At 45.4% G+C, this 14,832-nt stretch overlaps 1 protein-coding gene across 1 annotated transcript in view; it reads left to right on the top strand.

The window, feature by feature from the left end:
- NT5E (5'-nucleotidase ecto) overlaps positions 1–14,832 on the top strand; it is a 72,997-nt gene that overhangs the window by 38,483 nt on the left and 19,682 nt on the right. Inside the window, exon 3 of the mRNA XM_061427908.1 lies at positions 3,808–3,996. Within this exon, the coding sequence (XP_061283892.1) occupies positions 3,808–3,996 (189 nt within the window). The remainder of the gene's footprint in view (positions 1–3,807; positions 3,997–14,832) is intronic.

Here is a 14,832-nt window from a genome sequence, read left to right as displayed (position 1 = left end):
AGAGGCGAGGGTGGTGATTACAGAGTGAACCAATCACTGACGTGGGTTGGGCTGGGGTCCTGAGGCCCAGTTGCCGCAGGTCGCCCTCTGGTGAGACGCTCCTGCTGTGAGTCCCTAGCACCCCCCAAAAATGCCTCCCCTGATCACATTTGTCCTCACTCTGGGCTTCCTTGGGAGCAGCCCGAGGACAGAGCTAGTCTGCTCTCAGTGAACATCTGGAACCTAATAGAGGGGCCAGCTCAGGATCTCTGACTAAAGATGTGGACATGTTGAATAACAGAATAGTTATGTGTCTCCATGATGTCTGTTCCTTCCAGGGGGATTTGAGTTCATTAAAGGTAGAATCTAATTAATGTCATAAACAAAGTCGGGGAGGGAGGGAAGAGAGTCTGGTGAGTGAAGAGCAGGATGGCCAGCTCGGGGGTCAGGTAGACACGATGAAGACCCTCCTTGGCCCCCTCTAAGGTGTGTGAAGAATCCTGGGGCAAAGGGCATTCCAGAAGCGAGGTCAGAGTCATCTTCTGAGACCCATGCTGCCAAGGGCAGGGACCTGCCTGGTGCCAGTACGAGGGGCTTCCCAGTGAAAGCTGTGAAATGAACACACGAGAGCAGGCAGGTGTGGGGCCACAATCCCAAAGTAGTAGGTGTTTAGTTTCCTGGAACATGGATTCTAAGAGAAAGCTGGAAAGTGGGGTGAGGACTGGTTGTTGGGCTGAGGAGTTCAGCATGATTTGGAGAAAAACGTTAGTCCCTTCTTTCATAGTCAGCAATAAGGAGATGTCCCTAATGGTCCAGTGGTTCACTTTCCCATGCAGAAGGTATGGGTTTCATCCCTGGTTGAGGAACTAACATCACATGTGCCTCATGGCCAAAAAAACAAAATGTAAAACAGACACCCCTGGTGGTTCAGACAGTAAAGAACCACCTGCAATGTGGGAGACCTGGGTTCAATTCCTGCGTTGGGAAGATCCCCTGAGAAGGAAATGGCAACCCAGTCCAGTATTCTTGCCTGGAGAATCCCATGGACATAGGAGCCTGGTGGGCTACAGTCCACGGGGTCCCAAAGAGTTGGACACAACTGGGCGATTAAGCACATAGCACAAAACAGATGCAATATTGTAACAAATTCAATAAAGACTTTAAAAATCGTTCTTAAAAATAGTCACCAATAAAAAGATAGAAGAGGGGGATGGTGGAGAGACGGGGCGGGGACCAGCCTTGCTGGGACTCAGACGGCACCTTACCAGATTACAAAAGACGTGAGAGCTGAAAGGACCACACTCTTTCCAGCATCTCCCAGGAGAAAGGGGCTGCATCATGTAGGGACCAGTGCAGGAGCTGGGCAGGGGTGCAGCAGTGTCTCGGGGGACGCTTGCTTCTCCCAAGACCACAGGCTCAGCAGCCTGGCTCCTTCTGTCGATCTCTGGCCCCAAATATCCAGTCTTAATCCTTCAGTCCTGGTGGCCTGGGTGCCCACAGATATAATTTGTATTTCTAGCACATTTCATTTATTTTATTTAGATAATGAAATTCCTCTCACTCCCTGGTGGCTCAGATGGTAAAGAATCCACCTACAATGCAGGAGATGCAGGTTCAGTCCCTGGGTTGGGAAGATCCCTGGAGGAGGGCTTGGCAACCCACTCCAGTATTCTTGCCTGGAGAATCCCATGGACAGAAGAGCCTGATGGGCTACAGTCCATGGGGTTGCAAAGAGTCGGACATGGCTGAGCGACTAACACTTGCACTTTTCCCTTCATATTATCCTGAAATAAATCCCATGCCTTCTGTAGGTGGGATGACCAATCATGTGAGGTTTCTGATGTGTTAGGAGAATACATTCCTTTGTCCTCAGAGGCCTTTCTCTCGACTTTTTTTCTTTCCTGCCCACCACACTGAAGCAGAGGATGAAGCATAAGTCTCAGCAAACATCCATTCAATTACTCATTCATTCATTCCCTCTGGGGGCCTACCTCTGTTCCTGGCAGTGTTCTTGGCATCAGAGATACTGACCCCAAAAAGCCCTGCCCACTGGATCTTCCCATTTAGTGGGAAAAGAAATAGATGAGGAAAATGTTTGGTACACCAGAAGGTGGTGAATGCCACAGAGAGAAATTAAGCAGAAGTGTGGAATGGGGAGGGTGCACTTCATTGTTTTAAGGGGAGATCAGTGAGAGGATCAGTGTTGACACAGCACTGAGGGTGACCTGGGAGCCTTGAGCTTCTTGGGGTGGCTGGCAAGAATAATCAGATGATTCTTAGTGGCCTCATTGCAGACAGTGATGGCCAAGCTGTTATAACTCTTGATCTTTAAATGTTGCCCTGTGAGCTACTGGCAGCACTGCAGATCCCATCCACATCTGTGAACCACTTGTTTTCAAGCTGTCAGTCTGGGGTACCCCCAGCTTTACCATCAGCCTTGCTGCTTATTTTCCATGCTCTTTGGCACAAATCATCTTAACTGATTCGAGGGACTCCAGAGTTCCCTCCTGGAACACACCAAGACCCCCAAACACCACACATCAGAAGTGATATGTTTAACCATCTCATAGCTCCATAGATGAATACTTTTCAAACTGTACATAACAGACTCCTGGGTTTTGAAAAGTTGTTAGGAGACTGATTCATCTTTTGGCATTTTTGTTTTAGGGTTGGTTGCAGATCCTCTGGAAGGTCCGGAGTCACAGCTGGCTGGCTGTGACTTCAGGGCAGCGTATCTGTATTTGTAGTCCTGTCTGTGCCAGTCAGAGCTGTAAGCCCTCCAGCCATGCAGCGATTTGACTGCAGGACAGGGACAAAGGGAGAGCCTGGTGGGCTTACCACACCGGGTAGTGCGAGCCTGCAGCACACAGCGCCCAGCTGTGCGGTCACACTCACACTCGCCAGGCAAGCTTCAGCTCCCACTGTGTAGGGGGTGAGCCTCCTGGGAGGGATGCAAGGCTCCCAGGGCCAGCAGTCCTCGGCAGATTAGAACGCAATCTAATCAGTGCTCAACGATGCTCTAACACTGACCTTATCCAGTGGACGAGACAGCGTTGTCAATGGCGTCAATTCAAGGACTAGTCACTGACAAGAGTTTCGAGTTTGAAGGCTGATTGTGCTGAACCTGCAAACAAAGCCATACAGTAGCTAATCTTTTTTTTAAGTTTTATTGAGATATGATTGACATCCAGCACTAAGGTATATAGCATAATGACTTGGCATGTATACAGTCCAACATGTTTATGTGCTCAGGCATGCTTTGTGTTGACCTAATGGAAGTCTGAATAAAAATACAAATAGATTAAAGAAATAGATCACAAATCTGAACCCTGCTTACAGTTTAAGACTGAACTCGAGCAACATAGTATCATCCACAGCCTTAAGCCAACAGGCAACCTTGTGTGTGTGTGTGTCTTAGACTCTCAGTCCTGTCTGACTCTTCGTGACCCCATAGACTGTAGCCTGCCAGGCTCCTCTGTCCCTGGAATTTTCCAGGCAAGAATACTGGAGTGTGTTGCCATTTCCTTCTCCAAGGGATCTTCCCAACTCAGGGACTGAACCCAGATCTCTTGCATTGGGCAGATTCTTTATCATCTGAGTCACCAGGGAAGCCCCATTGCAACTTAAGGGAATGTAACTGAGAATATTGATGTGAATTTTTATTGGCTTTGTAGAGATATTACACTGAACTTATACATAAGTTTTGGTCTTAAAAATTTAAGAACTTTAGATAGTAAGGTATTTTTACTTGATATGCTTATATAATAAGCAATATGATTTTTAAAAAAGCAATTGTTGAGTAAATGTCCATTTTCTTTTCTTCCTTAGGAACGAATTTAGTATTCGAAGATGAAATCACTGCATTGCAACCAGAAGTAGATAAGTTAAAAACTCTAAATGTGAACAAAATTATTGCACTGGGACACTCTGGTTTTGAAGTGGATAAACTCATTGCTCAGAAAGTGAAGGGTGTGGATGTGGTGGTGGGAGGACATTCCAACACGTTTCTCTACACAGGTAATGGTCCCGGGAGGGTTAGATAATATATGTTGATATAAAGTATAATATGTATTAATATGTGTAATAATGTATATAAGTGATACACACCGAGTGATAATGTGTGAATCTTACTCAAAGAGACTTTTAAAAAATTTTTGTATTGAAATACAGTTGATTTACCACATTGGGTGGGAATGACTGCAGGCAGGTTGCAGACAAAGTATGAGTGTGATGAAGACGGTGCGGATGCTGACAGAGATGCCACCTTTCTTAGCGCAGGTGACTTTGCCATCAAGCGTCTGAGAGCCACTTAAGTAATTCAAGATGGGGGAGTTGGCTAGACTGAGGATGCCAACACCAAGAAACCCCACTGGAGCAGGTCATCGGGCAACACTGGGTGGAGGTTAAGATTCTGGTGTGGACGGTCTAGACTACTAACAAGGGCTGGGCGCCTGTCGGCCTGGCCTCCCTCATTGCTAGGATGAGGGTCAGTTATAAGCATTGCTGTGGCTTCATGTGCATGTGAGTGGACGGTGGTGAAGTGCCTCAGAACAGGGCCTGGAGCTCTAGGCTCTCACTTCGGCCATGTCCCAGCTCTGGAATAAGACACCCTCCTGGTCTTTCCTTAGCTTCCCTCTGAGGCAGCATCAGCGCCTGAGGACACACAGGAAGAACTCGGTGCATCCCACCCCTGCATCTGGTAGAGCAGTGGCTTCAAAGGCGTTTGACTGTGATCCATAGTAAGAAGGGTGTTGTTCACGAGGACCCAGTGCGTGCTCACACACACACACACACACTAAATGAAATATTTCCCAAGGCACTCAGGGTGCACCCTGATATTTTCTGTTCTGTTTCACTTTTTTGAATTCATTGGCTGTGCTGGGTCTTCACTGCTGTGAGAGGGTGTTCTCTAGCTGCGGCAGCGAGCAGGGGCTGCTGTCTACTTGCAGTGCTCAGGCTTCTCACTGTGGTGGCTTCTCTTGGGAAGCGCAGGCTCTAGAGTGTGTGGGTTCTTAGTTTCGACATGAGCATTTAGTTGCTCTGGGGCATGTGGGATCTTCCTGGACCAGGGGTTGAACGCCTGTCCCCTGCATTGGCAGGCGAGTTCTTAACCACTGGAACTCCAGGGAAGAAGTCTACTTTTTCACTTTTTAAGTGCCAATTACCACCCACTTAATTAATTTCTTCATATTATAGCTAGGCTATATTTTGAATGCTGAGTTTTCAATGAGCTATGGCCAAAATGGGCAAGAAGAATTAAAGGAATCCGATGCCGCCTCTCAGATGTTGAAGGCATTGCCACACTCCCTTTGACTTGCCTTAGACCCTCTGAAGGCCCAGCCACCATCCGCAGCCTTGGTACACGGCCATCAGTCAGTGAGCCCGGCTGGACCTGAAAAGGCTGAATGGCTGTGCCCCGCCTCCCATTAAATTCTGCAGCCTCTTGTTTTGTTCCTGTCACTTTGGTTCCAGCCAATGAGATCCTGCAAAAGAGAATGTGTCTTCTGCTAAGGAGATGATAAATGATGAATGACTGGTTGAAAGAAAGATTTGCGGATAAAAATTATACTATTTATCCACAAACTTTGAAGTAGATAATTACAGTCTCGAGAAAAAACTACCTGTAGAGTTAGTATTTTATCTCACATTTCATGATTGCTTACCAAGATTAAATTATTCTCATGAAAATGTTCAATTTGGACACTCATCATTGTGAGGAATGAACTTAACAATTAAAGGGAATTCTAGGACACAATAGGAAATGAGATATGTTTGCTTCTTTAAATATATTTTCCCAACCTTAAAAAGCAAACAGAAAACAAAACAACAACAAAACACAGCCCTTCACTCCATTGCCTTGAGAATTAACATAAAGTTGGGAATTCCCTAGCGACCCAGTGGTTAGAACTCTGCACTTTTACTACTAAGGGCCCAGGTTCAATTCTGGTCCAGGAACTCAGATCCAGCAAGCCAAGAAAAAGACAAAAGAATTAGCATAAAGTTAGATATGCTTGATTAATCAAATTAGGGTTAAAATAATGCATGATTTCCTGGAGAAGGAAATGACAACCCACTCCAGGATTCTTGCCTGGAGAATCCCATGGCCAGAGGAGCCTGGCGGGCTACAGTCCATGGGGTCACAAGGAGTCGGACACGACTGAGCAACTAAACAACAACAACAGCAGTGCATCGTTTGTGATCTTGTCTCCTGAGAACCGTTTCAGCAACACAAGACCCAACACACACACTCACCTAAAACAGTTTCACAAAGCGTCTAGATTGTACCTGATATTTTATGTTCTGTTTAATTCTTTTAAATGCTGTAACCACTTACTAAAGAGGTTTGTCTTGTCCATATTTTTAAAAACTCAGCTTTAAATGAGGCAGGCCAAAATGGCCCAAACAGTGCATGAACAGCTTCCCTCCGAATACTGAACACGACTGCAGGTGCTTTGGACGACAGCCGCCACGCACGTGCAGGCCAGGCCACCCTGGTATTGCCTCACCGTTCTTATGTCAGGATGAAGATGAGAGAACTTTCCTGACCAGCTTTGCAAAATGTCAGGGCTACAAGGACGAGGGCTAGAATGCAGACGTCTTCTCTAAAGGAATTAAACCCTAGAGTTATGAGCTGGTCTGTGCATTTGCCTTGGGAGAAGAAAAGAAGTAAAGTGCGTTCAGACTGAAAGATGTGGCAGGTGTGACAGAGGACTCCTCCGTGTGTGACCCTTGAAAGCAGACAGGCTCCTAAGATGCTGTCACTCTGTTTGCCTCCCACTATTTTAACTAGTTTGGATCATGCAAGTCTGTCTGGTTAGCTGTGGCTGTGGTGAGTGTAGGCATGCGTTTCTCCCTCTGCAGAGTTAAAGTTTTAGGTCTACAATCCCTTCTGTTCAGAGTTTCTTGATCCTATCAACTTGGACTCTCACCGCTTTTTCAGCAACTTCACTTCTGGAGTCGCAACCTGAGACTTAGTCATCATCCTGAATTGCTCATCCCCACAACCCCACTCCCTCCTCCCCATAAGGCGCTCTCACCTTATTCTTCAGCAAGCTGCCTGCAGCCTCACTGAAACCTCAGTCTGGTGAACCCTCCACCCCTCCCAGCCCAGCAGGTGCCACTTCTCTTCCTTAGCCTGGGAACACCCATTGCAGCCTCACTACCAGGTCTCTAGTTGATTCAAGGAAGACAGGTGCCAGGACTGTTGAGTGAATGCCAACAGATGTGGCTCCTTTAAAAGTAACATTTCTTCGGAATTCCCTTGCAATCCAGTGGTTAGGACTCTGCAGGGGACCCAGGTTCAATCCCTGGTTGGGGAACTAAGATTCTACATGCCACGTGGCACAGCCCCCACCCTGCCCCCCACACACACACACACACATTTTTTAAGCAAGATTTCTTTATTTGGAGTTTTTTTTTTTTTCATTAAGTACCTAATTGTGTTGCTTCTGGATTTCATCACACATTTCTTAAATATGAAGTCCGAGCCTTGTCATTGACTTAAGAGAACATAAGTGATTTTAAAGCACACAGTATTTTATTCTTAAAATAAATGAAGTTCACAGTTTTAAGTATAAACAGAACCATGAAGGCTAGTGTTTGTTCTTCCCACTGCAGCCAGCAGCCAGCTATGCACTGTGCAGGGGTGGACCCATCCCTGCTTCATTAGAATAAGTGAAAGAGGGCAAGAGATTTGGTTGTGCTTTGCAGTCATTGTTCATCTTACCATTGATTTTCACTCTTGTAGTTTAGATAATCTTGCCTTTTAGAACAAAAAAGGAGTCTTGACTCATTGGAAAAGACTCTGATGCTGGGAGGGATTGGGGGCAGGAGGAGAAGGGGACGACAGAGGATGAGATGGTTGGATGGCATCACTGACTCGATGGACGTTGAGTCTGAGTGAACTCCAGGAGTTGGTGATGGACAGGGAGGCCTGATGTGCTGCGATTCATGGGGTCACAGAGTGTTGGACACGACTGAGTGACTGAACTGAACTGAACACCTACAGGATAGGGAAACACTCTCCAACAAAGAACCACTTCCTCTGGGCATCCATAGGACTGAGGATGTGTGGGTTTGAGTGAACTGGGAGAACCAGCCACAGGGCAGAGGTGTGGCTGGTAGCTTCAGAGATGATGGCCACCAGGCACAGGGACTCACTCTTTCTGAGGGTCACTACTCAGGACCCCTCAGTCAACTTCCAATTTCAGCACCAACATCCTTCACGGAGCGAAACCAGAGCCTTCTGGCTAATGATTTCTGCAGCCACATAACACTGATCGGTTTTAGTAGCATCTCATGGAAGTGCTTTCCAAGGAGAAGCGGGACGAGCCAAGCCCCAAAAGTGAAAAGAACAGCTATTAAATTAATATAGAAGAGGATCATGTCATTTGGCAGGCTGAGTTGTAGGAAAGCTGATGGCCAACTACATATTGTGAAATCGAAAGCCTACTCCTATCACAGAGTCAAATCTCATCAAATCTCTCCCTGGAGGAGAGAAGAATCTTTTACATTCCTGCTGTTCTGATATTTCCCCTTGATGGTCTTGGAGACGGATTTCAATTCTCTGATTTCTCTGGCAAGCGTCATGGGATTGTGGAGAAGGCTTTTGCACTCTGATGGATCCAGTCTCCCTCCTGGGGTTGGTCACTGCTGGCTGGCCAACTTTGTGTGCATGCGTGTTTGACTCCTTGCGACCCTATGAACCATAGCCTGCTAGGCTCTTCTGTCCATGGGATTCTCAGGCAAGAATACTGGAGTGGGTTGCCATGCCCTCCTCCAGGGGATCTTCCCAACCCAGGGATCAAACCCACATCTCTTAAGTCTCCTGCATTGGCAGGCAGGTTCTTTACCACTGGCTCCTCCTGGAAAGTCCTGTCCAAACTTGGACATGTCTTAACCACTCTAGGCTTCAGTTTTTTATTTTTAAAAATGGTTGCAATGATTTGACTACCTCAGAGAATGTTGTAGGGATTAAATAAGATTGTATAGTAACAGAACTGGACCCCAGAACATAATGGGTCCAAGAAAAAAATGTCAATTCTCTAATATTCTGTAACACAGGAAAATGTATGCAATTTCATTTTAAATGAAAAAGAGGAAGATACAAGAAATTTTTTATAACTATACAGAATTTTCTTACCCAGATTGTAGTAATTTGACATTTGTGTACGTGTGCCAAGTTGCTTCAGTCCTGTCCAGCTCTTTTGCGACCCCATGGACTGTATTCCTCGAGGCTTCTCTGTCCATGGGATCTTCCAGGCAATAATACTGGAGTGGGTTGCCATGCCCTCCTCCAGGGGATCTTCCTGGCCCAAGGATTGAACCGGCATCTCTTATGTCTCCTGCATTGGCAGGCAGGTTCTTTACCACTGGCACCACCTGGGAAGCCCCTTGACACTTGTAACTCCAAACAAATTTATAAGGTCACTCCTCCCTTTAGTAAATGGAAAGACTCTTTATCCTACAAAACTTAGGGAACACTGGAGCTCTTCTTACCCTCTTCCCCCAAAATCTGACCATTCCTTGGGGAGCCTGTATTTTTCCTGATCCCCTTGGTCCTAATTCTTTCTTGTGTCTCCTCTGTTCTTACCTCTTTCAAACCATTCTTCTTATGTATGAAGCAAAGACCCAAATATGGAAAAGTGACCTTTCTTCTTGATCCCTGCGAATTCCATCCACACAGGGCAGCTTCCTTTCAAGTCTGCCAGGCCCTGCAGGGGACCCACCACTGTGCAGCCTCACCTTCCAAGGCTCCAGCACCTCAGGGCGGGCGTGCCTCACTGGCTGACTTTGTTCCCCAGCCCACCCTCCTCCCCATTCTCATCGACCTCCCATTCCACATTCTCCTGTTGTTCCTCCTGTCCCCACACCCTTTATCCAAGGCTACTTCCTGAAACTCAAATGTCTCCCACTATTTTTATGCAAAAAAATAAGCTCTTTGCATTCACCCCTGCCCTGCTGCATCCCCATCTTTGTCAGGGACCCTCCTTGCAGGCAGGTCTGCCTCACCTCCCCATGGGAAGAAGGAGAGGGACAGGGACCCAAGTCATCATTAGGGGAGCCTGTTGGACCCTCATTCTCTCACAGGCGTTCATTAGACAGAAAATGGTTTCTCCCTAGAATGGATTCTGCCACCCATTTCCCTCTCTTAGCGATCCATAGACGTATATTTTTTTAATTGAAGGATAGTGGATTTGCAATGTTGTATTAATTTCTGCTGTACAGCAAAGTGATTCAGTTATGCATACATATACATTCTTTTTCATATTCTCTTCTGTTGTGATTGATCACAGGATGGTGACTGTAGCTCCCTGTGGGCTACAGTACCACCTTGTCGTTCATCCATCCTGTATGAGAGTTTGCATCTGCTAATCCCACACTCTCAATCCATCCCTCCCCACCCCCAGCCCACTGGCAACCACAAGTGTATTCTCTCCATACATACATTTTTTTTAATTCACAGAAATTATATTGGTTATTGCCAAGGGGTGGCAGTGGGACTGCAAATAATGTTTTTTTTTTCTCCATTTGCCAAATATTGTCATGCTAATTTCACATTGATCTAAAAAAAATTTTAACCTCTCTAAGCTTTTAGGGGAACCTGTTGGACCCTCATCCTCTCACGGGCATTCACTAGACGGAAAATGGTTTTTCTCTAGAATGGATTCTGCCACCCATTTCCCAAGTCAACAGACTTCCCTGGTGGCTCAGACAGTAAAGTGTCTGCCTACAATGCGGGAGACTGGGGTTCAATCCCTGGGCCAGGAAGATCTCCTGGAGAAGGAAATAGCACCGTACTCCAGTATTCTTGCCTGGAAAATCCCATGGACGGAGAAGCCTGGTAGACTACAGTCCATGGGGTCACAAAGAGTCTGACACAACTGGGTGACCTCACTTTCACTTTCTTTCAAGCTTTGTAAATGGAACCATTAATCCTAAGGTTTGTTAAAAGAAAATTTTCTACAATGTACTGATCAGTAGGCTTTTATTCAGCAATTCATGGATGGAGCAGCATCCCATCTGGCAGAGAGAAAAGTCACTTGGAAGGACTGTAGGAGGCCAGAGAGTCTTAAAGACCAAAGGAGGAGTAACAAGGAGGTTGTTGTTGTTGTTTTCGGTCACCTAGTCATGTCTGACCCTTTCGACCTCATGGACTGCAGCACACCATGCCTTCCTGTCCCTCACCATCTCCCCAAAGTGTGCCCAAGTTTATGTCCATTGTGTCAGTGATGCCATCCAGGCATCTCATCCTCTGATTCCCTCTTCTCCATCTGCCCTCAATTTTTCCCAGCATCAGGGACTTTTCCAATGGGTCAGCTGTTCACATCAGATGACCAAAATACTGAAGTTTCAGCTTCAGCATCAGCCCTTCCAATGAGTATTCAGGGTTGACTTCCCTTAAGACTGACTGGTTTGATCTCCTTGCTGTCCAAGGGACTATCAAGAGTCTTCTCCAACACCACAGCTCCAAGACATCGATTCTTCGGCACTCCGCCTTCTTTAAGGTCCAGGTCTCACAACTGTACGTGACCACTGGGAAGAACACAGCCTTGACTATACAGACCTTTGTTGGCAAAGTAATGTCTCTGCTTTTCAACACACTGTCTAGATTTGTCATAGCTTTCCTGCCAAGAAGCAAATGTCCTCTGATTTCATGGCTGCAGTCACCATTCTCAGTGATTTTGGCCCTGGGCCTTGCTGACATTAGCTTCCCTTCTGTGGAGACTGTGTGTGGGGCCTGTGGGCACAGACTGGGGGGTCTGGGTCTGCCTGTTCTGGGAGAGTCTCGCAGAAGACAGGTGGTTCTGGTTTACTCACGGAAAGCTTAGCATGAGTGACTCCATCTTGGAACTGATCTGGTTATTTTACAACTTGAGCTCTTATAAATATAGCTGTTAAATTTTTTTTAAGGCGCTGTATAGACTCAATTTGAGAACCTGACCTAAATACACAAATGGCCAAATGTATCTTCTTACCTTGAAACAATAAGAAACTGGGAGTATGATGCTTTGTCCCAAGCATCTGGGCTATGACTCTCTCAGATTTCTTGTCCTCAGTCTATAAATTTCTCTCAGGCCTAGAAACTCTTAGGATTGTCGGTTTTGCCAGCTCATGTGTAAGGACATTTCCAAATGCTCTGTCATACCGTGAAAGCAGAACTTTGGCTTCCTCACTAGAAGTCCTCTGGGTTCTAAAATAAGCCCATTTTTTAAACTAATTTGTATTGGAGTATAATTGCTTTACAGTGTTGTATTAGTTTCTGCTGTACAGCAAAGTGAATCAGCCACACGAATACATCTATCCCCTCCCTTTTGGATTTCCTTCCCATCCGGGTCAACACAGGGCATTAACTAGAGTTTCCTCTGCTGTATAGTAGGTTCTCATTAGTTATCTATTTTACACATAGTATCAGTAGTGGAGTAAGTTCATATGAATTGTGCATCCCATGCTCCACTGCTCACCTGTGTGGCTGTAGCTCATGCTTTGTGGAAATCAACTGCTCAAACCCTCACTGAATAGAAACACCTAGCATTTCCCAGGGTACACAACCACTCTGAAACACCCTCTCCAACTAAATGCTAGTTTTCTCTAAAAAAAAAAAGAAGAGAGAGAGAGAGAGGCCTGTTATAATGCAAATCATTCTCTCTTTGTCTGTCCCATTTCTTTGGACTCTGCATTTTTTGTCTTTTTTTTTTCATATTTTTAAGTGGTGGAAAATTGTTTTACAATCATATATTGGTTTCTGCCATACAACAACACAAATCAGTCATAATTTTATATATCCCTTCCCTCTTGAGCTTCCCACCCCTCTGCATCATCACAGAACGGCCAGGCTGGGCTCTGTGTGTTATTTAGCAACTTCCCACTAACTATTTTATACATGATATGTATATATGTCAATGCTACTTTCTCAATTCGTCCCACCCTTACCTTCCTCCATTGTGTCTACAAGTTTGTTCTCTACTAAGTTCATCAGTTGGAGAAGGCTATGGCACCCCACTCCAGTACTCTTGCCTGGAAAATCCCATGGGCGGAGGAGCCTGGTAGGCTGCAGTCCATGGGGTCACGAAGAGTCAGACACGATTGAGTGACTTCACTTTCACTTTTCACTTTCATGCGTTGGAGAAGGAAATGGCAACCCACTCCAGTATTCTTGCCTAGAAAATCCCAGGGATAGGGGAGCCTGATGGGCTACCGTCTATGGGGTCGCACAGAGTTGGACATGACTGAAGCGACTTAGCAGCAGCAGCAGCAGATTCATCAGTATCATTTTTCTAGATTCCATCCCAGTTGCCAGTTCAGTCACTCAGTTGTGTCTGACTCTTTGTGACCCCATGGACTGCAGCACGCCAGGCTTCCCTGTCCATCACCAACTCCTGGACCCTCCTCAAACTCATGTCCATCGAGTCAGTGATGCCATCCAACCATCTCATTCTCTGTCGTCCCCTTCTCCTCCTGCCCCCAATCCCTCCCAGCATCAGGGTCTTTTCCAATGAGTCAGTTCTTCACATCAGATGGTCAGAGTATTAGAGTTTCAGCTTCAGCAACAAATGAATATTCAGGACTGATTTCCTTTAGGATGGACTGATTGGATCTCCTTGCAGCCCAAGTGACTCTCAAGAGCCTTCTCCAACACCACAGTTCAAAAGCATCAGTTCTTCGGTGTTCAGCTTTCATAATGGTCCAACTCTCACATCTATACATGACTCCTGGAAAAACCATAGCTTTGACTAGATGGACCTTTTTTGGCAAAGTAATGTCTCTGTTTTTTAATATTCTGTCTTGGTTGGTCATAGCTTTTCTTCCAAGGAGCAAGTGTCTTTTAATTTCATGGATGCAGTCACCATCTGCAGTGATTTTGGAGCCCCCAAAAATAAAGTCTGTCACTGTTTCCACTGTTTCTTCATCTATTTGCCATGAAGTGATGGGACTGAATGCCATGATCTTAGTTTTCTGAATGTTGAGTTTTAAGCCAACATTGGAGAATTTTGAACGTTGGAGAATTGAGCATTTTGAGCTTGGAGAATTTTGAGCGTTATTTTGCTAGCATGTGAGATGAGTGCAATTGTGTGGTACTAACAGTCTTTGGCATTGCCTTTCTTTGGGATTGGAATGAAAACTGACCTTTTCCAGTCTTGTGGCCACAGCTGTTTTCCAAATTTTCCATCATAGTGAGTGTAGCACTTTCACAGCATCATCTTTTAGGATTTGAAATAGCTCAACTGGAATTCCCTCACCTCCACTAGCTTTGTTCATAGTGATGCTTCCTAAGGCCCACTTGACTTCACATTCCAGGATGTCTGGCTCTAGGTGAGTGATCACACCATCATGGTTATCTGGGTCATAAGATCTTTTTTGTATAGTTCTTCTGTGTACTTCTGTGGAAACTTCTGGATTCCATATATATGTGTTAATATATGGTGCTTGTTTTTTTGACTTACTTTACTCTGTATAAGAGACTCTAGGTTCATCCACCTCACTACAACTGACTCAAATTCGTTCATTTTTATAGCTGAGTAATATTCCATTGTATGAATGTACCACAACTTCTCTATCCATTCATCTGTCGATGGACATCTTGGTTGCTTCCATGTCCTGGCTACTGTATATAGTGTTGCAATGAACATTGGGGTACATGTGTCGTTTAGAATTGTGGTTTTCTCAGGGCATATGCCCAGTGGTGGGATTGCTGGGTCTGAACTCTGTTTTAACAGGCCACAGTGAAAGAACCAGAGGACAGCTGTGTTGTTAGGATTTTGTTTTTAATTTTTATATAAAACACTGTTCTATATTGTAAAAAAAAAAAAAAAAGAATTCTGATATCTGAAACCTATTTGCAAAGCAGAAATA

Source organism: Bos javanicus, chromosome 9 (genome assembly GCF_032452875.1).
Source record: "Bos javanicus breed banteng chromosome 9, ARS-OSU_banteng_1.0, whole genome shotgun sequence".
NCBI classification, from domain to species: domain Eukaryota; kingdom Metazoa; phylum Chordata; class Mammalia; order Artiodactyla; family Bovidae; genus Bos; species Bos javanicus.
Note: the sequence above shows the minus strand (reverse complement) of the source record. Positions and strands in the feature narration are given on the sequence as shown.